At 53.3% G+C, this 23,233-nt stretch overlaps 5 protein-coding genes across 5 annotated transcripts; all 5 read left to right on the forward strand.

The window, feature by feature from the left end:
• Positions 1 to 3,478: 3,478 nt before the first annotated feature.
• SRS34A (SAG-related sequence SRS34A) lies at positions 3,479 to 5,267 on the forward strand. Its single transcript, XM_018781602.1, has one exon. It carries the CDS (start codon positions 3,840 to 3,842, stop codon positions 4,401 to 4,403), a length of 564 nt encoding a protein of 187 aa, XP_018636638.1. The 5' UTR covers positions 3,479 to 3,839; the 3' UTR covers positions 4,404 to 5,267.
• Positions 5,268 to 6,748: 1,481 nt separating this feature from the next.
• On the forward strand, positions 6,749 to 7,360 carry TGME49_271040 (hypothetical protein; the record flags this gene model as incomplete). The annotated part of the gene is made up of 1 exon (XM_002365729.2): positions 6,749 to 7,360. The coding sequence occupies one exon, from the start codon at positions 6,749 to 6,751 to the stop codon at positions 7,358 to 7,360; it is 612 nt and encodes a 203-aa protein (XP_002365770.1).
• Positions 7,361 to 9,074: 1,714 nt separating this feature from the next.
• TGME49_271037 (hypothetical protein) lies at positions 9,075 to 10,111 on the forward strand (the record flags this gene model as incomplete). Its single annotated transcript, XM_018781601.1, has 2 exons — positions 9,075 to 9,403; positions 10,036 to 10,111. The coding sequence occupies 2 exons, from the start codon at positions 9,075 to 9,077 to the stop codon at positions 10,109 to 10,111; spliced, it is 405 nt and encodes a 134-aa protein (XP_018636637.1).
• A 305-nt stretch (positions 10,112 to 10,416) lies between these two features.
• Positions 10,417 to 10,863, forward strand: TGME49_271033 (hypothetical protein; the record flags this gene model as incomplete). The annotated part of the gene is made up of 2 exons (XM_018781600.1): positions 10,417 to 10,554; positions 10,696 to 10,863. 2 exons carry the CDS (start codon positions 10,417 to 10,419, stop codon positions 10,861 to 10,863), a joined length of 306 nt encoding a protein of 101 aa, XP_018636636.1.
• A 327-nt stretch (positions 10,864 to 11,190) lies between these two features.
• Positions 11,191 to 16,485, forward strand: AP2VIII6 (AP2 domain transcription factor AP2VIII-6; the record flags this gene model as incomplete). Its single annotated transcript, XM_002365728.1, has 1 exon — positions 11,191 to 16,485. One exon carries the CDS (start codon positions 11,191 to 11,193, stop codon positions 16,483 to 16,485), a length of 5,295 nt encoding a protein of 1,764 aa, XP_002365769.1.
• Between the last annotated feature and the right edge of the window lie 6,748 nt (positions 16,486 to 23,233).

The raw sequence follows: 23,233 nt of genomic DNA on the forward strand, positions 1-23,233 counted from the left end.
AAAAAAGAAAGGGATGGTTCGCCAGTGAAACAGAATACCGTTCTGCAGAGAACACAAGAAGCTGAACAAGACATGCGCGACCATGCTGGCTTTTTTTTCGCGAGAAAAGCATCAACGCCCAATCTTGCATGTTTTCCCAGTTTTTCGCTCCTATGGACACAGAAACTCATATAAGTTCTTCGAAGGAAATCGTCTGTCGCCTGTTGAAATGCCAAGGGTCCCAAAGTGAGCTGCGAGGAAGCGACAGAGGCAACTCTCTTCTCTGTGGAGAACAGAGAACAGCCTTTTTCTGGAGGGTGAGGACGGTGGGCTGTGTTCCGTGTGCATGCACAAGATCCGCCAGATGCTAAAATTAGGGTCCTTAAAATGTATGTCTCGGGGCGCGTTCTGCATTACCCTTTTGCTCTATCCATTTTCCGCACACAGGGAAACCGAATTAAAGAAAAACGAGTTGTAACACCCTAAAAATTGGCGCTTTCTGAATTGAGAAAAATCCGACGGTCCTTTGAGAGAAAAAAGCACACGTCCTCAACAGAGAGGAGGCTTCCGAGAGGGAGGAAAACTGAAATTACGAGGTGGTACTTATTTGATCCAGCGCTCTCTCATCTGAAAGATCAATTGGTGAAGGCGGTCTTGGAAGGGGTGGATTATTCATCTTGGCGGTCGCAGAACGAATCTGGATGGGTCATTCAAGAAAGGGGTACTACTTTTGTTTTGATCTCAGGAGTTAACGACCGTGGATATAAGAGGGATGCCCACGAAGCTCGGTTGATTCTCCTCCGTGACACAATACTATGTCGCTTTTTAGATAAAGATGTCGACAGAATTGACTAAATTGGTTTGAGCAGGAAGTTCTGGAGTGGAGTTTCTTAACAGCATGAGATGGTCATGGATTGGGAGAGACAGTATTGAGGTACGCAGTGGTAGACAGATGAACACACAGAGAGTCTGTTGGAGATAGACAGATGGAGATAAAAAGAGATGGTTAGAGAAAGATAGACAAATGGAGGTAGAAAGCGGCTGACCTCTGTTGCTTCACGGTGATCACACGAAACTGTTGTGAAGCCCCTCCGGTGAATGTGAGTTGAACGGAGAGAAACTGTTGTGCTGAGGCAGATGCTTCTGTTTTCAGCTCGACACAGATAGCTACATGTCCATTCAAAGCAATTCAGTTGATGACTTTCGACTCCAGCAACTGAGTTCATTGCCACATGTAGGACATGAAGAATCTCCCCCGTTGTATCTTTTTGCAAGAGAGTAGGAGGTGCTCTATCGAAATTCGAGGCGGTGATGGTGTGTGCAATCATCGAAATTTCTAGTTCTTTTCTACTGTCGATTTAGAAAAATCCACATCCTATGGATGTAAATGAGCGAAAGAACCAGACTGCAGTAAAAAGCCGCCACGGATGTCTCGACGTTGTTTCCTCCAAATCCCCTGACACGTCTTGACAAACACAGTGGACGGGGGGACGCCGCTTGCGCGGAGTGGACAACCAAGTTTTTCATGAGTCATATATACCGCCACCCCAGTGGACAGCTAAATCTGTTGTATTTCAGTAGTCTACGACATTAACTTTCTGATTATTTTATTAAATGCTAGGTTCCCAAGTAAGATACACTTTATATGATAGATTAGCTACAATCTGACACCTTACCACCGGAACGGTTCTACGCTTTTGATAAGGGATCAACACAGCTATTGAGTACAGCTTACAAGTCAACACGAATATTAGTATTTCTGTTAAGGACGCAAGTGATTTCGGTCAACATAAGTTGATTTCCATGAGAACGTTTTTGCCTCCCGCGCCTTCCACGAAAAGACAAGGATTTTCTGTTGGTAGCACTATTCGTTTGACTGAACGCCCGTTCCTTCGATTTGAAGAGAGCGAAGGATCCTCTAAATCATTTCCTTACATCCCAATACAGTACTCACTGGTGTGTCCGTGCTTGCTTTCCAATTGAAGGAGTTGCGCATCTTTAGCTGAGGAGAAAGAGCCTCAAAAAATGTTGAATCGCCTTGCCCAGGCGGTAAAAAAAAGTCTCTCTTCCGAAGAAAGCCATGTTGCGCGCCACCGAAGGATATACATGCCTTGAACCTAACAACTCCTTATTTTAAGAGATTGTAGATCTTCATAACAAGCCATTAAAATACCGGCGGAGTCAGCAAGAGAGTCAAAGTCAGGCGGCACACCCAGAGCTTGCAGGTGGACTGGGGAAACACCGGCCGACAACCGCCGATGGAAAGCTGTATCGCTGCTTGAAGTCTACAGGAACGTCTGGAGAAAGCGAGTTTTGTTCAGTTAAATGTACTTATGCGTGGCATTCTTTCTTGTCGTCCCCGCAGCACCTGAGGAGAAAACCTGGCACACTGTTTTTGTTTACCTCCTTGCGTCATTATATGTGTGGAACTGCGCGAATACAAAAAGTGCCGTTTGCACTTCCCCCGCGCCTTGCTGGTGTTCACGTATTGCTCAGCCTCACAAGGGCGGGTATTCTTCTAGGATGAAGCCCTTCAGGCATCAGCTAAAACAGCGAAAGCTCCTGGGGAGTTTCACCAGCAAACGAGTTGTAGGAGCCTCACAAAACTCCTTTCCGCTGGCAAGTTGCCGACTAGCTTCCAGCTCATAGAGGCTGATTACCCGTTCTCTAGACATCTAAGTCCACTGGACTGAGACAACCTTCGGGAGAACGCTTATTTAAACAATTTTAGCTAGTCTGCAGGTTTAGGTGTCGTGTTTGAAGTTGCCTTGCGGCTTCTGGTTCGACGGAACTACCGCATCCATAACTCAATCCCAGTCAACCGGTCCATTTGGTCTTCTGCAGAGTTCTCTGTAGGCTTCCCGCTTACGTCCACTGTAGATGCATGTAAGTTTGAAGGTTTCAATAAACTACAAGTTCGCTGCGGCAATCTGGAACAAGTACAAAAAGAGTGTTCCGATCTAAGGTTGTCGTCCAGCTCGTATTATATATTCCCCCAAAACAAACTAGTGATTATTCTGTCTGAGAGGTACTTCTGCAACGAGGATCACCTTAACAATGCTATAGTAACAACAGGACTCGGATCCGGTAACAAAGACCGTGAAGTCACCTTCGACAGAGGTGGCCCGTACCCGACGCCCCGGGGACTTGCAGCACTCGTGGCTATTTATGGTGAAAATACTGCAAGATTGTGGACTGTTTTCAAACGACGGACTGTCGGACGCGAAAGCAGTTGACTTGCTTCGTCTGGCAGGAAGTTGAGGTTTCTCTTGAAAGGTGTGTCAGCCTGGAAGGCAACAAGGCACCCTCCCAGTGATGGTGGTTCAGCTCGTCCCGCAGCGGCACAGTGCTCTGCAATTCGGCCTCTGAACGAGATTACTTTAGAGTGCCGGACGTGCTGCGTCGCAATTCGAGGCTTCCTACGTAAAGCGCGCAGATGACAGACACCGAACTACAAGTGGCAGCGACGAGGTGGTGGTACCCGGGTGGCATGGCAGCCACTGGTGAGCACGCTTCGTTGCATCCGTCGAAGAAAATTCCGGAGAGTCAGTACCACCGTCTGCTAGATAATACCAACAAACAGTGCTGTTTTTGTGCACTGTTGTCCAGGGTTTTCTGTGCCGACGTCTTGAAAGGGAGTACGGAGAAGTGGTACTGCTGAATGTGCCACCTCGAACAGGAACACAAAGGGAACAGAAATGTTTCAGGTTGCTGCAGTGACCCATCTGCGAAGAAAACGAGCGCTGCTTGCGATTCTGTGTGTTGTTTCACGGGTTGCAGTTCTAGGAACTGAGTTGTGATTGTGCACAATTGCGGTGTGACACCTTCTGTCTCGTTCCAATCTTTGTCTTGTCGGAACTATGAGTTTCTCAAAGACCACGAGCCTAGCGTCGCTAGCGCTCACGGGCTTGTTTGTTGTGTTCAAGTTCGCTCTTGCGTCCACCACCGAGACGCCAGCGCCCATTGAGTGCACTGCCGGCGCAACGAAGACTGTTGAGGCACCCTCCAGTGGTTCCGTTGTCTTCCAATGTGGGGATAAACTAACCATCAGTCCCAGTGGCGAAGGTGATGTCTTTTATGGCAAGGAATGCACAGACTCGAGGAAGTTGACGACTGTCCTTCCAGGTGCGGTCTTGAAAGCTAAGGTCGAGCAGCCCCCGAAAGGTCCTGCTACCTACACACTGTCTTACGACGGTACTCCCGAGAAACCTCAGGTTCTCTGTTACAAGTGCGTTGCCGAAGCAGGTGCTCCCGCTGGTCGAAATAATGATGGTGGTTCTAGCGCTCCGACGCCTAAAGACTGCAAACTCATTGTTCGCGTTCCGGGTGCCGATGGCCGTGTCACATCTGGGTTTGACCCTGTGTCTCTCACGGGCAAGGTTCTTGCTCCCGGTCTCGCGGGTTTGTTGATCACGTTTGTGTAAAAGAAAGGGCTGATGATTAAGTAGTCAAAAGGTCACACCAAGATATGCACCCCTGAAGAGACGTCTTTGGGTCAATGGCCTTCTTTCGGAGAAGAGTTGCGAAAGTCGGTGAACGGTGGTCGCCCTCAGGGGTGCACTTTGTTGTTTTGCTTGAAGATGCTCTTCCTATACATCTTCCGAAAATGTTTCTCCGCATGACGGGGGTTGAGCGAAGTTGGTGGTAACGGGAATAATTAAACGGGGATATCATTCCCCGTAGCGGGGTGGATGGGTGCCTCCGGGGCTGCCGCAGTTCTGTTCTCCGAAGTGACTCCAGGTGGGCCGTGCGGCTTTTGTCTTTTTCGTGAGAGCGGTCCGACCCTGCAATTTTCATGCCTCCGCTTCGAAATTGTCGTGCAAAGAAAACGTTGTTGAGGGGTGGGATTGCGATTGTTCTTGGCGTAGATCCTGGGAGGAACGCGAGAAAATGTATTTCCGGATCTGCGATTATGTGACAGAGGAACTTGTTTGCCGACACACTGCTGCAGTACTGCGCTTTTCCGCCAGACACAACCAGTGTTCCGGCGGGTGTGCCTTCGTGAAACGTTCTACACATAGAGACGCGATAATGCACGCTTTGAATACCGCTGATAGATAATTCATTCTGGCACTGCCTAGTTTTGCCACAACCCAGCCAACATACTCTCAAGCATACTGAAGAAGCTTCCTAAAACGTCGTAGTGGCTACAGCCATGTGCGATGGATGTTCTAGTGAACGTATGTTCAACTCAAATGTGATATCCGTGGCTGCGGCACCGTGGTAGTACATTTGGGGTTGCGTTGACATAGAAGTCTTCCCCTACACTAGAACAGTAAGAGACTTACGCTAAGAGGTGGACAGGACAAGATGTCGGGAAACAAGCGCCCACAGAGACAAATGCGTCTGGATATCTAGATAGGGTATGCTATAGTCTTTCTACGGTGAAGGGATGGGTGTGAAGCACCGGAAAGTCTGCAGACTGCACGACGAAGCTTGCTTCTGACAGTGTTGCTTTGCTTGAAAAGTCGAAAGAAAGAGAAGGGAAGAAAAATACCGGATTTAGGCTGGTGACGCCATTTTGCCTATATACATCAGGTAATGCTCGCACAAATACGAGGTTCCCGTGAGCTAGTATTTCAGTTGTCGGGAGGGAAAAAAGTACAACGGCCGACACTATGATACCTTGGCCACCTCCACACCCTAGGTAGCATCGATCGCTGGTGGATGTCGAAAGCAGATGTTGCTTGCTTTGATGTGGAGAGCTTGGTTCACTCCATCGAAACAAGGTGCTAAGATATAATTTACTAATATCTGCTTGATCCTTCAGTGAGGAGGGGAGCCACGGTCTCTAATACGTCAGGCTCAGCATATTCAGAAGAGTATCGGCAAACTACCTAAACGTCACAACGGTTGGCAAAGAAGACATAGCAAGAATGAACACAACATCGTAGCAGAATCTAGTGTGGAAGATCAATGGGAACCTGGACGCAAGAGTTACGATGAACAACGAGGTGGCTTGCTGCTGTGGAAAGAAACGCCTCGTTTTCGGGAGAAATGGATAAGAAAGGTTTGCTCTGCGAAGGCCACGTACTTCGTAGTGCTTCGAACGTATTGGTGACCCACCCACGCTCCATAGGTGCTTCAGAACATACGGCAAACTGTACTATCCTACTGTTCACCAGAGTTGCGTCGTCAAAGCTTTCAGACGCGGTGGAGTCAGAATTCCCTTTTCTCTCACCAACGACGGGAAGCAGAGTTTCCGTGAGAGAAAACCTTCGAGCAGTTTTGCGTAGACCTGAAATTTTTCTAGGATACAGGGAGTGCTAGATGTGTTGCCTCCAGGGTTGGTGGAGGAGGGCTGGAATGGCTCACTCCGAAACAGTGTGCTACTTAAGCCAAAATGAACACCCTTGTCGAAGTGGGGGGTACCGTGCCACGAAGATCTTCGGCCCGGCAAAGGGTAGCACTCCGTCTTACGCGGAACCACGTACAATCATTCGAGAACCCTGTGAACGACGACCACAATTTTCGCTTCTGCCTTGGACAGCTGGCGTATTAATCGCTGCCAAAGAGGTGGGTCAAAATCACATGTGCATGCAGGTCTGGTCCGAGTCGTCACAGGGCTGACACTTCCAGTCCAAGTTATCAACCACCATGCCCAGCCTCTTTGAGACTTCTTTGGTCTGAACAACTGTTGACCAGCGTCTTCTCTACATGATGCTGATAGGTGGATGGGCAACAAGAGCTGAGATCGTACTCGGATCCTGGCTTTGAGGTTTGCTAGTACTGGTGCACTCTTCTATGGTGCCGCTTGTCGCTTGCCACAATGCGTTTGTGGGAGCAAGGCGGAAGCCCGCCCGCACTGATGGCTGTCATTGCTTTCAAAATTGTCTTGCTCGGTTCGCTCACATTCGTCCCGGACAAAGCGTCGAGCTCAGACTACTCGCACGTTTGCAATTTCGGCACTGAGGAACTCCAAGTGGCGGCAAACAGCACCACCAACTTTCAGTGTGGTCTCATGCTGGCCTTGGCGCCAGAGGCTGCGTCGAACATGGTTTACAGAGGACCAGCCTGTACAGAGAAAACAGAACTTGCCAGGCTAATCCCAGGAGCACAGTTGGTTCCCGCAGACGCACAATACATCGGAAAACGCTCCCTAGATCGAACGCTGTCTCCGGTTTATAGTCTGAAAATCGGTGACACTCTCGCGGAAGACGTTCAGCTTTGTTACAGGTGTACGACATCCGAGATCAGTGGTATACACGGAGAAGTAGGGGAAAACGACCCGATAAATCGTGGTCAAATACCGACTGACACACTTTGCAAAATTCTCATCCGCGTGACGGCTCCGCAAAAAACGCTGGCCGCTGCTTTGGGAGCAAGTATTGGCCGGTCGCTGAGCGTAGGGCTGGCATTTTTGACAGGTCTTTGCTTCTGAAGGAGTTTATCCAGACACAAAACGTGAGCTTAAGGCCAGCCAGTGCCTCCTATTTGAAGAACTAACAGTCTGCTGTTACGATTGGCGATTATCTTTCTGACACCCTATCGGGTTTCACTCATCGAGATGTTTCATGATTTCCGTATTATCATGAAGCACGAAGGCGATATGTAAGTTCCGTTAGATGTCACGAAGTGTCCATACCTTTGGATGAATCCTACCTGTTGTGTCGACGTCCCTGTTCCTAGTATTGTCCCGTGAACGGGACGGCACCTCAGTCGACATTTGAAAATGTTGGTCTGAAGCTACTTCAACTTACCGTTTCTGTGCAGTGCTTTGTATGGTGAGATGAACTGTGAGATAATGACCCCACTGTCGATGAACAGAAGCTCTCCGAATGGGCTAGGCTACTGCAGGAAACTCTAAACAAAACAGACTGGTGACGCAAGAGCGAGTGCACTGCCTGGCCACCCCAGTCTTGGATTCCCCCTTCTTGTACATGAGTAACTTGCGCCGTTAAAAATTTCCGTGAAGGTCCGCCTCAACGCATAGCTTAGCAGACGGAGTGGGACTCACTAGACTGTGCGAATGTCAGTCTGCTGCTGATGTCCTTTGTGACTGCTTCAGTCTGTCCGTCCACAGAGCGTAGTTCATGCACTTCCGGTCTACTTCTGAAAAATGCTCGAAACACGTCTGAGACTAGATCGCAGTCACTCTTCCTACTGAAATAACCACAGCTTGGGCAATTTGTGTGCTCCCTCACAGTCCTGATGCGGGAAGAACTACTCAGTTCAGCTGTGTTTGCGTCTCGTTGGCCAGTTATTTGCTATGATCTACGAACTTCGTCGCTGTCACCACAGCTTGTACCGGGCACGCTTGACCAACAGCCGGAATAATTTGTGGATAGGGGATAACACTTTCTGCTACAACGTTCGTTGAAATAGTTTTCACCTTGTGGGACTGTTGCTGGAGCTGATCACCGCTCGTTGTTGAATGTAGATGGCAGTGACTCAGAAAAGCAGTCTTCCGCAGTTCCCCGTAGTTTCCGCTCGCTGACACGCGGTACATTTACGCAGCAATTCAGCGCCAGTCACTCAGCGTTCTGTCCCTTTCTAGGCGCCAGTACCGCAAGGTCCTGATCGGTGGGTTTGTATCCAAACGTGCGCTCTCGAACGCAACTGCCAATTTCCCCCTTGTCACACGGTTCTCCCTCTAGCAGATCACAGAGCGCTCACAATTCGAGCAGATCTACCGGACAGACGATCAGTTATGAATGGAAGAATTCTCTGTCTGCACGTTGGACCACCGCTGCATCCGAAAAAAAAAGCAGCGCTACGTTAGCGTCGCTTCTCTCCCGTACATGCCACGTCACTGAACCTCCACGATAACTCGGGATGGGAAGTAGAACTGGACGCGATAGAGGCGTCAAGAGAAATATCTACCATGTCTAAATGTACGGGTTCTTTCGCCCAAGCACTCTGGGATTTCTAACAACGACCTTTATCGCCCTCCTACAATGCCATATGTGCCCTGCCATTGACTCACTGGACAGACGGGCACCCAATGCCCGAACATCCATGTAGGCACCCTGGAAAAAGTATCTCCCTGATTTTCAGAATTTACCACCTGCACGTATTGGATGATGTTGAATTCGATGTAGCTGTCATCACGAAATGTCTGTAAGCCGCTGAGCAACGCAAGACGGCAGGATGGGATGTCACCGTCGCAATGGGCAGTTGAACGATATACAGTTTGCGTTGCCACTGCCAGCGACTCGTTTTCTGTGTGCGTCGCAGACCGCCGCCAAAAACGACAGTTTTTTTACCGGAACGCATCCCTGCGTTCGACGTGGTTGCTGCTGACGGAGAAAACCCCCGTCCCCCCACTCGGCTATCGCTTTCCGGCCTGTTTGAGTTTAACACTGTTTGGAATGTGCACTCTCCCTGGTATCGGGGAAATTCGCCACAGCAGCTCCCCAAGCATTCGAGTGACGGCACCATCCCCCTCGCCTCTTTGTCTCCAAATGTTCAGGTGTTACTTCAGGTGCGCCTTGTTATATGCGCACAGTCACCTGTGTCCCACAGTTGGGCAGAACACAATCACCCACAACGGACGCAGGGCAATACCGACACCGCGTGGTGTTCTCGGACGCACTCGGGCTGACCGGAGTTGGCTGTTTCCAGTGTCGGTTCGCCAGATTTTAGCAGTTTTCTAGCTGCGTGAGCGGCGGCACCCCGCAACGAAAGGGGGGTGTACGGGTGGAAGAAGCGAGACAACCACCGCAGCCAGCAAGCGGCGTCATCTCCATCGCGATATGAGGGAAGGGGTCGCGAAACGCTAGGGTGCATCCTGGGACGGGTGCTCCACAAGCAGGAAGCGGTGGCGGACAGCGTGGCTTTCCTTGCCACCGACTGGGGGGCTGGTTGCTTACCATAACGCAGCCGTCGGTGGAAAACCCGTTCGTGGTTCTGCATTGTTTTTCTTGACTTGCTTGGTGAATGCCGTGCAGTGTATGTACAGTGTGTGTTGTTAACGTTTCCCTAGCACCCCGTCCGCGCGGATGCGACGAGGCGACTGGCTCACCTGCCCACCCGCCTAGATTTGCGCCTTCTCCGTTCATGCCACAGCATTTCCGAACTCGTGTCGTTTCTGTCGATTTCCTTTCCGTTTCTCAGGGTGGGAACTGGCCTACGCGGTTTCGGCGACTGGCGCAGACTATCTGCGGGTGAACTCTACGAGGTTCTTTCGTGACGCTTCGGGCGGCTCCGTGCCAAATGTGCGGGGCGGAGGCAGTTGCTCTTTCCGGTGCAGCCGTCGTCTTGTCTGCTGGTCGCTTGGGTCCGCACACGGAAGAAGACCTCATACTGGACGCGTTGAGGACGTGCAGAATGCGGCGCTTGTCGACCGGCACTGAGGGCGGGATCGTGCCTTTTTGACTTACGACAACGCTTGACATTAGATCGCGGATTTTCCATATCCAGGAGATCGATGGTGACAGAGTGACCGCGGGCATTCAGTGTTCCGGTGAGGTCGGCGGTACAGCCACGAAGGCGGCCATGCGTGGCAGCCGTCAAGGCTCGTTTTCTGTAGCGTTTCTTCGACTTTCTACGTTCCTCGCCACTTCCTCCACCGGTTGGGATAGGCTTACACTTGTGCGGAAAGCCGCCAAAGAGAGGTGCGCCAGATTTTTGCTAGTGAGCTTCCGACGTTAAGTCTCCATACTAAGAGAACGCCTTCAGATTGTCTACGCAGCGTCTCGTGGCAGGCGAATGACCCGTGAGGGCATCTCCCGTCCTGGACATGATGTGTTGTTGCCTGTGCTGCCTGCCCCTCAGCACGAATTTTCGCGTCTGACGTTTCGACACAGCTTACGACTTGGTGGTATGCGGAAGGCGCGTGCTATCTGGGATTTACAACGAACCGATGGCACCGGAGAACAGGAATTGTGCCCTTGGTCTTTGGTATCGTTGGGTCTGAAAAGGCAACGGCCGGTCTTTGCGTAGCGACTAAGTGCAGTGGAAAAGAAACAGCTGTTCGCCTCAGTGAAGCCTCTCAGCGTTCCTGTCAGCCGGTACTCGACTGGAACGGTGGAATGCATAATGCCGCACTTTAGCTGGAGTTAGGGTCTCTCTGTGAATGTCCCGCCGGCCTACGGATAGCCGCGACAGGTTTCCGCTTTGTCTCGACTTCCCCGGTCCCGGTGTTTTGTCGGCGCATGCATTAGAGGCTCTATAGGCGCCCGTCAGCTCTTCGGTAGTGATCTTGTTTTCAAGGGCAGCCTTTTTGTCCCCGCGCGACTGTACACTCTGGCACACCTGAGTTTGGTCATCATGGCTCGGAACGCTCCGCCAGTGTTGACTTCTCCCGACGTGTTTACGTCTGCGTGTTTCTCACCTTCGCGGCACTCTACAGAGGCCAAGCTCTCGACTCTGGGGAAACCACCTCCTTTTGCCAAAGCAGGCGACTCGACATGCGCGGGATCCCCCTCGCTGTCGCCCACACCTCTGACCTCGCCGGGCGCCTCCAGTTGCGCCTCGGCCTTTTCGGTTTTGTCGTCTCCGGTCTCTGCTGCCTCTGACTTCTCGACGCAACCGCGCGAACTTTGTTCCACCCCCCATGCCTTCCCAACCTGGCCGGTATCGTACGCTACCCCCGAGCCTGCGTTGCCTCTAGGGACGTCTGAGGAGGCTACTGCCTCTTGCGGGGGTTCTGCCAGCGTGGAGGGGCCAGCGAAGATGGCCTCTGAAATGCCCGCAGAAAGAAACACGACAGCAGGAGTGTCAGAAACTGCAAGCGTGTCCATTGCTCGCGACACCGCGAACAGCACTTGCGACGAATCGCGTGCGAGCAGCTCTCCTCATTTTACTGTTCCTCATACATCCCGGAAGGGCTCTAAGGAGCCTGGGATGCTCCGGCGAAGAGGACGGGAACCCGCAGCAGCGGAGAAGGTGGGCGGGGGCGCCGCCCCACGAACGGACTCCCCTAACGCGTCTGCTGGACTTCGCCGCTCCATGCATAGCGTGCGAGTCTCGTGCAGCGACAGCAGCCGGTCGACAACAACTGAGGCTGGAGCGGAGTTGGTCTCGAGCCACTGGGAGAGACAGACATCAGGCGCCGTCACCCCATCGAGTGGGACGAATGGAGGGAAGGGACTTCCGGCCGTGGGGTCTCCGGACGCGTCCGAGGGCGACGTCAGTCTGGACACAACTGACAATTCTGGGGAGAGCACTGTGTCGACGAGTCAGACGATTCGCAGTAGCCGATCCGCCAGCAGAAAGAGCAGTGTGGAACGGGGTGCCGAAGCTGTAGGCGCCGTCTGCGCCAAGGCCGTGATGCTTCCGATCCGCGCCATTCAGCGAACGGATCTGACGACTTGCATGCGAAAGAATAGAGAGCATGGAGAGGGAACACCTGCAAACGCTAGGCGCTTCGGGGTTGGAGAAGGCGAATGGTTTCCAGGTCCCGTTCCACGCGGACACACTGTCGGGATCGATGGCTGCACACCGAGGGCGAATCCTTTCGTTGATGAAGTAGACTCGCCCAGCGCCCCGTGCCCAGGCGCTGCCTCCGAGTTGTTCCGCTCCCTGGCTTCTGGTCTGATCCTGTCGATTGATGGCGGCGGGGAAGATGCGCCAGGCAGCGAGGATGAACTGATTTCATTCGAGCGACTGGAAAGCTTCTGCGATGCTGTACGTACACCAACCGCGCTCCGGATCTCCGGCGCGAGCTTGTCGACGGACAGCAGCGATGTATCGGAGGCTACGCAACTCGGATTCGCTGGTTTTCAATCCCCGAGGGAGCCATCGACGCCGCAGAGCTGCTGTGGGACGGGAAGTGCCGCCTTTGAAGCGAGGGAATTCGGCAGGCGCCTCATTCCGCAAACTCTTAACGGTAAAGCGGCACAGGAGGAGGGGCAGAAGATATCGTCCGTGATGGGAGCGGGCGAGAAATCACGAATGAGCAGCGATGATGGCGCCCCAGAATCCAAGGCCGCAGTTGTGAGGAAGAACGTGGTGTACATACAAAACTTGGGGAGCCGCCGCGGCGAGGTGTCGCCGATGGCGTGCGAGAAGAGAAACGCAGTCCTGGCCTTGCCTCGAGGCCCAGGAATGGAAGACACAGAGGCCTTCGCAGAGAAGAAACGACTTCCAGTTGAACGCGGAAAACGCGAGAAAGAACCGTCGCTGTTTTGTTGCGCATGTTGTGGGGGCCGACTGCTCTGCTCTCAGTGCAGCGCAACGAGCGACGTCCATGGGATAGAGCCAGCGGGGTACGGAGCGTCGAATTCGAGCCTTCAGAGGCTGCAGGACAAGGCGACTATCGGCAGGCGCAATGGCGCAAATGCGCGAGAGTCTGGCGCCTTGACGCCCCGAGGACAGTGCCGCGTGTGCGCAGAAAGCATTTACTGCGGCTTTTGTGTGTATCGCATGCAGGCGACAGTCTCGGTATCTTGCGCCCCTGCGTCGGATCGGTTGGCTGGAAGAAGTCCCGATGTGGAAGGGCCTGCCGACGCTCTCTTGCGAAGGCATTTCAGCAACGGCGCCGCTGTCGAGGAAGGGTTGGACGGTGTTGAGGGCTCCGGGCGCGAATCGGAGGTGGGTGCAACCGCGCTTTGCATGCAGTACCTCAACCTCAACCCAGGGTGCCGACAGGGCTTCCCGTGTGTTCCACCGCAGTTCGGGGAAGCCGAACCAGAGACTGCCGCGGCCTGGTTCAGTGGCACAGCAGGTCAGGAGACAAAGCAAGGGATTATGGACCTTGGAGGAGGACCTCAAACGCATTCCACTTCGGACATGCTTGTTAACGGTCTAGGTTTCTTGGCATCTTGCCCCCCCTCGGGAGCTGACTTCCGAGGGGCAGCTGCAGGGCATGCGACTCACCACGCGCGGCATTTCGCACAGTGTCAGCGACAAGCATGTAGGTCCGTGGTGCGGGGGAAGTCTTTCCTTGAAGGCGATCCCAGTGCAGGATTGACCGAGTGCGGGCCTCTGATTGGGTTGGACGGCATCATTGGGAGAGCTGGCAGTTTGGGAATGGCCCCTCTTCAAGGAGACACTTTCACCTCGCCTCAAGTCGACAGAGGGGCTGAACAGGGGTCGGTGCCGAGGCATTCGTGGGCTTGCGCTGGCCGTTTTCCAATTCCAGGTGGATTTCGCTTCGACAAGACCACCAAGACCGACTCGAGCCGCAAGCCAAATTCCCCCCAAGAAGCGTGGAAACAAGGACTGGTGCCGACCTCCGGAGCCTGGTCAGTCGACGCAAACGCAGCTACCCACCTATGCTCGACAACGCAGACGTCACTGTATCGGGACTCCTGGGACTGGGCTTCCCTGTCGAGTGCTGCAGACGCTTGCTTGCAAGCGTCTGCCGGAAAAACCTCCGATTCACAAGTTGCCATGGAGACTGCTGGCGTGAATCGCGCAGGCTGTAGTGGAGGTCTTGCATCGAATTCTACATTGCGAGCAGGCGGACGTTTTGGCGAGGCAGCCAAGTCTCTCAGGCACTGCTTACCGACAGGTCGCGAAAACCCCGGGGTAAAGGAACAGGTGGCGCTGGAGACTGAAGCTTTCCGGACTTTGGCCAACGCAGCGGAAGCCGAGTGCCGCTTCTCGTCGCTCGAGTACACGCGTCTTGCAGAGCGGGCACAGGCCGATGTCTTTTCAGGAGCGGGTCCCCCCGCTGGCATGCTCTCGGGGTCGGGGCCTTACGGTCGGTCTCTCCGGTGGGACGTAGGCCACGCGCTCGGCGTATCGCGACGCCTAGCTGAGTCGGCTGCGTTGGCGGCGCATGCGCCCCACCCTCACATCACAGGTTGCCCTCCTGACCAGCACGGCAATTCGGGAACGCCAGTCTGTGATTACCCGTTGCCCCAGATGACGCCAGCGGCCGCTCCGCTGCCCTCCCTGAGACCGCGGCCGAGCTCGGAAGCCTTGAGCGAGGCAGCGTTCCCCAGACGGGATCCCGGTCAGTTGCGGGGCGTAGTCCAGCCTAGGGAAGCCGAGAAGCGGTCCTGGGGTAGCGCGGAGAGACTGGAGGGCCTTCCATGCAGTCAAACCCGTTACCTAGTCGCAAACTCGAGCAGTCCATCCGGGCGCAGCAGTGTCCACGACGAAAAGGACGGGCCGGACAGCGCGTTTCTCCGAGATCAGCAGTTGCACCTCTCCGCGGAAACTGCGGGGACAAGTGCTGTGACGAAGCGGAGGCGCGTCGATCGGGCCACAGCCGGGCGGAAGGACAGCCGTGGCGACGCCGGCGCGTGGGGCACACCAGCTGGGAGGGTCATGCCCGGGCGAGGACCTGGGACCTCAGAGGGTTCCATAGACATGGGAGGTTTCAATGACGGGACCCGGTGCCATCCGCGGCGAAGCGGCACCGGCGGCGTGCACTTGCGCCAAGCAGTGGCCACTGGCGAGAGGCGTGACACCGAGCAGAGGAGGCCAATCCCACCTGACTCAGAGGGCGGGAAACCCGGTGTCTCCGCGGCCCGGAAGCAGTTGCTGGAGGCGGACGAAAGGGGAAAAGTGGAGATGACGACAATGCGGTCTCGGAAGCGATGCACTCGGAAACAGGTTTCTGGCGACGCCCATATTCCGCAGGAAACATGGCTGAGCTCTCCAGAAAGAAGTCGGATGAATGCTGAGGTGGGTCAGGTGAACGAACCCCGCGGGGTAGACAGTGGAGCCCGGTTCGGGAGTCCAGCCAGGTCGCTAGAGTCCGAGTTAGGTGGCGACGAGAGGGGAAGCAGTGGAGGCGCGGGCGAGCGTCGTGCGACTGTGGAAAACTCACAAGACCTTCCAGGATTCGCTTGTTCGCGACGCCGAGGAGCTGAGGAACCAGGCCGCGGAAGCGCGACGAGCGGCTCTTGCATGCGTGACGCTGGGGACCTAGTGACGGAGGCGAGCCGCCACGCTTTGGCTCGTGGCCGTCAATCCACGGAGTCAGGAAACATCGAACCAGCGGAGGGTTCGGCGTCAACTCTGGCATGTGCAGATGTGATCAGCAGTCGACGCAGAACCGGTTCGTCCCGTTTCCCGTCGAGAGCGACGAGCAGGCCCGGAAGCGTGTCGCCAGGTGTGAAGACCTCGAAGCGACGACGCGGAGACAAGGGCTCCACGAACGACGAGTTGGCAGTAAGAGAGGGCGAAGAGCTGGCGCCTAGGCTGTCCGGTCCTGTCGGGGGGGTGACGCAGGAAGCCGTGCAGGAAGAATCGCCCGAGGGACAGACCGAACCTGGGGAAGGAAACGAGCAAGGGATGTTGAGCGGGGACAAGGGGGGCGCCGGGCCTGTGTCTCTCGATGACAGCGAGAAGACCGAAACCCAGTCTGCTGAAAAAGAGGCGGCGAGTCCTCCCGGGCGGGGAAGCAACGGACGCTTCTGGCGTGCAGGCGGGGACGGCCGAGTTCTCTACGATCAATCGGGTCAGAAGATTTCAGGCATCTGGTTCGACAGCGGTCGACGCCTGTGGCGAGTGGTCTTCACGCAGGGAGAACGGAGAAGAACGAAAGGCTTCAGTCTGCGACAGTACGGATTCGAGGAAGCGAGGAACATGGCTGTCCAGTGCAAGCTCGAGATGGAAGCTAGGAAGGGAGAGAAGACCAGCAACCCCGTCTCGCCTGCCAAGTAGCTAGATGGAGAGGAACCCCATTAGTAAAAACAGCTGAATGCATTTTATCGTGGCACAGCTGCACCCAGTGATCTGACACGCAAGGTTCGAGATAGGAGGGCATGGTGTAACCGTCAATCAGGGGGCTAGAGAGTTTGTCATGAGGTGGTTGTGTCCTCTGTCGATTTCCACCGATCTGGAACGTAGTCGGCAGATGCGGGGGAAGCAGCCGTGCTTGACGCGCCGTCTGTGCTTGCGTATGGCGACTGGAAGTTCACATATGAGTCCAGATGGTGCGAACGGTAGTGACGTCTTCTCAGACGCTGGCTTGCGCCTTTAAATTGGATAGTATCCCAGTGAACGAGGGCAATCGCTGGCAGTATCGAGCTTCATATGTTCCTGGAAGCTGTAGAGGAGACTGTTCGAAAGGAAGCCCGTGTCTCATCAAATGAATAAGTAGAGTAGTGGCCGCACACTGTCGCCCACGTCGAAGCGTAGTGTTGCCTGATCACCCTCTCCTATGGTGGTGATTCCGTGGAGATCTAGTGGGGTTCGTTTTACTTCTCAGTGGCAAGCATTCCGTCGAGAGATGCCAAAACTGCGCACAAACAGTTAGAAATCGATGTTACTAAGATGTACAGTATCTGCCGACGCTCTTATGGTGCCCTCGTGAGTTGGCACTGCCCCGTAACATGACGTACGTGCTTGCAACGTGACCGGGAAGAAGGCGATCTCGTAGAGGGGCTCGTTGCAGTTCTTGATGTTCATCATTTAGGGAAGTGTGTGCAGGCGTGTGCTTGCTAGTCATATATGTCTGGGGGAAAGCTTTTTTCCAGAAACGCGCAAGGCGTGGGAGGAGGAACTTGGCATCTTGTGGAGGGGAAGAGACAAACCCGAAAGGACCTTCCACAGATGCGTCGGCCACAAGCGATTGAAAGCAGTTTTGGGAGAGAGTGTGGTTGGGTATCCAGCAGCGTTATTAATGTGGTACGGTATGATGGTGTGAGCAACGTGGATGTGAAGGCCACATGCAGTCAATTCTTGTGGCGTGCACAGCGATGAGAAAGGAAGACCCGATTTTTCAACGGGACTGTGGGGCGGGTGGACTCGCAGATACAACTCGACAGCTGCAGACAACATTGTCGGCGCTTCATCGACTATGCCGTTCCGGTGTCGCTGTGAGGAAGGTCTCCATAGATTCCGCTGACACGCACTGATATGACATTACAGCCTGATCTGTGGTTTTGATCAGGTTTCCCTCATGGGACTGAGTGTGTGTGCAGCAACATGGCCATCGCAGGGTATCCCACTTCTTTTCAAGCTCTGAAGTACCTCTGAACAATTTGACTCACACAAAACCGTTCTTTCTACTTCGCGCTCCAAGGCCCAACCCGTTTTTTCGCTATTTCGTGGCAGACCGGTTTGTCTGTTCGTCATTCTCGCAGTTTTTTGGGGGATAATCCGCTCCTTCACACCACCTACCGACGTTCCGTGGGAAGACATGTCTCGTCGGTTGCTTCACGTAACCACGCATACTGTAGTTACGGTGTATGTTCGTTTCCATGATGTGGTCTCGCGGGTCATTTTCCTTTTGCTGGTCACGCCGCTAGAATGAAAGCGTAACACCGCGAAGTCTCACTTGCGTGTCGGCGGATGGGTACATGGCAGTGTGTACGGCTGACTAGAGAGGTGTCAGAGCGTCTCACATGTTGAGTGATTCTGTCGGGACAACGCCGGCATCGCATCTCTCTTCGTACGTCAGATGGGACCTGACAGAATTGAGCGATATGCTTGTAAAAGACCATGCCTGGATGAATCCGTTCCTGGGTACTAGTGCTTCGATTATGTCAGCCACGTTGACCTTCGGAGAGGTTTTCGGGGTGGCATGGGGGTCCGCGCAACAATGTTGGAATCGTATAGTCAGCAGATAAAGTGAAATTCCAGGGTTCATAGTATATGAAGGGGATTATAACTGCGTCCTGAAATAGAACATCATGTTTGCCTTGCGGTTGACATCGACCACATGGAGATGGTGGCCGCTTAGAGAACTGTGACCGTGCAGGGAAGTGCAATGGCGCCGGCTGTGGAACGCAGTGGACCAGTGGGGCGCTCTGCAATGTCAGGGTACCATGAACTAGGTCCTCACAACAGTGGTTTACTAGAATCAAGTAATTTTTTCTTCGAATGTGGCGTGTCGTGATTCCGGTCGTGCCCGTCATGGCAGAATAACGCTCGGATGTTCCGTTAATCCAAGCAGCGAAATGTGTTGCCGTGGGAATCGACGGGTTTTGGTACCAGCACGAGCAGGTGTGGTGGCCGCGTGGAACAGGTGCAGTAGGAATGACACGTGTGCGGGTCCCTGAAGCGACAATTTGCCGTGCATTTTCCTGTGGCAAGTTTCCTCGACACAGCGCCGTCTGCAGCTCGGGCACGGCGTGCTGCGACCAACCGCTTTTCTGTGAACGTGCATACGGCACAGCTGCCACTGTCTGCTGCAAGCCATTTTGGGTTCGCTCGGTTGCGTTAACATGCGAAGCCAGAATAGCGTTGGCGTTGCGTGCTTCTGGTTCGGGATGCACGTGCCGTCGGTTCTTTCCAATCCCGTCACGCATAGTAGTCGCGATTCGGTAATTTTGTGGTTTCATACTCAAGTTACATGTCGTACTCAAAGTTTTTTTTACGATCATCAAAGCGCTTTGGTGCTGTTGAGGTGTCCATAGTGTTTGCCAGACAAAGCGTGCCGTACTAACAATGACGGGGAGAAACATGAGAACACAATTTATCGAGATTTTATTGTCTTATTCACAGTGCCAGAGTGCACAACACACGCGGATGATTTTACACGTGTCAAGGTGGCCTGGCCATCGAATATGCACGCGGATGAACGTCTCTAGTCAGAAGCAATCTCTAAGAATGCGTAACCATCCGAACAGATGAATCAGCTTCGACCTCGTAAGAGACGCGTTGCCTTCTAGATACACACTGCTACGTTAGAAACAGGCCCAAGGTAAAACTGGCAGTAACAGAGCAGGCGACAGAATGGCTGTTGTTGTAAGCTGAAGTGAGAGTGTAACTCCAGCAGAAGCTTAGCACACTCATGGAACATTGACAAGAAGTAACATTGCGACAGGATTTCTGCATTATTACGAATGTGTCATGCTGGACTCACGTGCTTTAAAACATACAACAATAAGGAAGTGGCTATTCTGGAGTGCATGCAATATCCGAAAATTCCCCTCCCGCTGGTATTTCGTGAACTGGGTTCTGAACGCTAACAAATGCACAAGCTGCTTCTGCAGTAAGTCGACACGCTAGAATGAAAAGGAACAGAATGATCTTTGTGACAATCCAGTACTTTGCCTCGGTCATTGAAACAAGACCATGAAGAGCTAGCCTGATGGTTCTAAATCCTAAGGCAGATACATCGTGGTTCGGAAGATACTGAATATGACTCCACTTGTGAGATATAAACCAGATTCTTTGTGATGGCTGTACACTTCATGGCCTGGTTTTCATGCTCCAAAATTCGTCTGGGTGCCCATACTTCCGTCCTTTAGGAGGTAGGATAATGTGCAGAGACGAGGTCTGTGCGTACTAACCCAGCTCATTCGCTGCCTGATCACTCTCTATTAAGAGCTTTAATTTTATGTAAAACAATAGAGAGCAACGTGGTGTGATGCGGAGTTGACTGTGCATTCGTCGTCTGCCAAAAAGAGTCACCGTGTCCGAGTCTTTCCGCACCTGCTCGATATCTTGCAATAGTCGACTTCCTCTACTTTTTCGTCCATCGACGAGCCAGGAGTTTTTGAAAAGAAAGAAGGTTCTTTCCAGAGTAGCCATAAAACCCCGATACGTTAACAAGAAGTCAAAAACTGCTATCACAGGCCACACGTCTTGCGGCTGCTCCTGACCTTGCCCTACCGAAAAACAGACTGATGACAGGCCGCCTGCCGTTTAGATCGCCTGGGGCTCAAAAGAAAAGTAGGATGCGATACTCAGTGCATCCCATGTCTTCGCAACAAGTGAATTTGCAAACAGTTGCAACTGAACCCTGAAGGCCGCCTTTTACGGCGTGTTGTGCCAGTTGCCCAGAAAGACGAAAAAAAAGAGCCTTTGTTGTTATCGTGCGATTTCCCGAACCCCCGCAAAATGATAAGTCTGTGAGTTTGCGACGGTTGCTGTGCTCACCGGCCGACTACATTTTACAGAGTCTCTGACAATTCAGGCATCGAAATCTCGACCCCCAGCTTTCTCCGCTGCTGATAGCGGAGCCACAGCGCGAGGTTTCGTCATTCCAGCCTTCCGTATCGGGGAAAACCTCCCGTTCACAAAATTGTCCAAACTGGAATTCAATTTCCCACTAGCTTGCCAGTGCAATGCTTGAAAGCCATTTTTCTGGCAGTGACAGACAGATCCGACGTTTTACGCCTATCAGAAAGCGTCAAGGCCTGCAAATATGGGTAGCTGATCTACCGTCCGAGCGGGCGTGCTGGTGTTAACTCGATATCCATTACATGTACTTCTTGTGTGGGTATGCAACTGGCCATGAAGAATCGAATGTGGTTTCAGACGCTCTGGTGAGCGCGCTCGTGAGCGCTATGCTAGGAGACGTTCTTGTGCATATTGGCATACGCGAATTAGGCATGATGATTATGGAATTATTTCGTCGCTTGTCCGAGAATGCTACGCCACCGATGATAGCACATAGATTGCCGCTCCTTTTAGAGCGATGTCGTTCAATGGAATCTGTTTATAAACAAGTTGGTCTGCGAGTTTCAGACAGCTTCTCTCCAGCGCAGATGCGGTCCGACAGCAGGGAACTGTATATGATATGCAACGGATCCTTTGCTACGACTCGGGAAACGCTGTCCTCCCTGTTTGATTCACAGTACGACTTTGGAAGACACACTGCCACGTCTCCACGTACGGCCATATAACGACTGTCCTTCCCGGATCACATGTCTGACCTCTGGCGAGTGTCAGCAACTGCTACTTGCCACACTCTACGAGCTTGAGCTTGTTCGCTCTTTCGAAAAAAAAACAAAGCGAGAACCGGTAGTTGCTACAAATGCCGCTGCATCTGATAACTTTGGCGTTCAGAGAAGGCGTTGCTCGGTCCGCCACGTTTTGTTCTTAATCTCACAGGCTCTTCCAGAGAATGGATTGCTGTTGCCCGTCAGAGGCCAGGGCAGAAGGTGGGCGAGGCACTACTTGTAGTAGGACACCAGCCAGCGCCTCTCTTCATCCGATCTCAAGCGGGTACAGAAACAACGTGCCAGGCTGGGAGCCCGCAGCTGAGAAATTCACATGTGGTACGGATATATCCATGTTTCCCTTCGCTGCGCCAACGCATCGTTCTATGTCGGCATGGAGTGCAACGGCCCTTTCATCCTCAACTCCCTGCGGCCCTGCACCGTTCGAAAGCAAAATGGAGGTGAAGACGCCAATGGGTTCTGCCTCTCTTTTGTCTCCTGTCGCTCCTCGTTCGGGATATAAAACTTCGTCAAGCTCCCGGGCATCAACTGGGCCAACCGCGAGGCATTCCTTTCGTCGAAGCATCACACGAGAGGAATCACCAGTGGACGGAAAAAGCGGAGAGTACGGGAGCGCTTTCGATTGCTCGCCCATGATTTCAGTACCGCCCTCGCCTTGGTCTAGTTCGCCTCAAGTTCCATCACAATTTCCCACTTTACAGTCGGGACAAAACTCCGTAGTTCAACAAGAGACGCAGGGATACGAGTCATCGTGTCTGCTAGCTTCCAGGTGCCTGGAACAGGACTCAGCCGCAATTTCCCCCCGGGAGTCATCGCCACTCCCGCGTTTCCGATCACACCGATTGCCGTGTGACTCTCCACGAGCTTCAGTCAATTATCCCGCAACAGGGCGGCCTCTCCATTACCCTCCGCCACACTCCCCTCTGCTTGGGGAAGCCATGATCAGTCAACCTGATGTGGTGTCAGGGTATAGCTGTAGCAATGTGCATACTCCAGCAAAACAACAGATGGCCTCATCAGCCCAGCAGCTTAGCGTAGAAGATCCACAGGCCTCTTCCTCCGTGCCAAAGGGAACACACACCAGAGACGGGGAGATTTCAGATTGGGCTCTAGGGCGTTGTCCGAGTGGGCATCGTCTTTCTGGTTCTCCTCCACAGAACTTGCCTTTCTCGTGCCGGAATATTAGTAACGAAACGATATCGGAAGAAAACGCGACTAGCCGCTCCGCTGGAGAGGTCTCAGATTTGAGACCGCGGCTGTCAGCTGCCGCGTCAGGTTTTCATCAGCAAGAGTCTCCGAATCAGGCTCATTCCGAGCAGGTTTTACAACGACTCGTGACTGGAGGAAAGATGTCAGACCCTCGAAGAGAGTTCTCTCAAGCTGGTGTACCTGAAGCCCGAAGAAGTCAGCCACCCCCAGCGACACTACCGGGGCCAGCGTTCGGAGAGCTTTACAGATTGTCTGCGCCGGCAACTGCCAGTTGTTCCTTGCCTTATGAGGAAGGAGACGACAGCAATAATATTTTAAGATCTCAGACGCCGGTGGGAGGTCTGCTCCCTGTTGCGCTCCCGAAAAATGAAACAGCGAACCCATTGTTGTCTCATACCATGGCGTCCTGCAATAGAATGTTCTCAACAGCACCGGGCAAGCTGGTGAGCGACATGCAACTGATACCGCCGCGTCCGATGGATTATTGGTCTCCCAATGACTCAGCCACTGAGAACGGCATATCGCCCTTCATCCTTACTGCCGTACCGTCCCTACAAAGAGGCTCC

Source organism: Toxoplasma gondii, chromosome VIII (assembly GCF_000006565.2).
Source record: "Toxoplasma gondii ME49 chromosome VIII, whole genome shotgun sequence".
Taxonomy (NCBI): Eukaryota; Apicomplexa; class Conoidasida; order Eucoccidiorida; family Sarcocystidae; genus Toxoplasma; species Toxoplasma gondii.

Coding starts and splice junctions, on each gene's coding strand:
- SRS34A (XM_018781602.1), top strand. CDS start 3,840: ATGAGTTTCTCAAAGACCACGAGCCTAGCGTCGCTAGCGCTCACGGGC.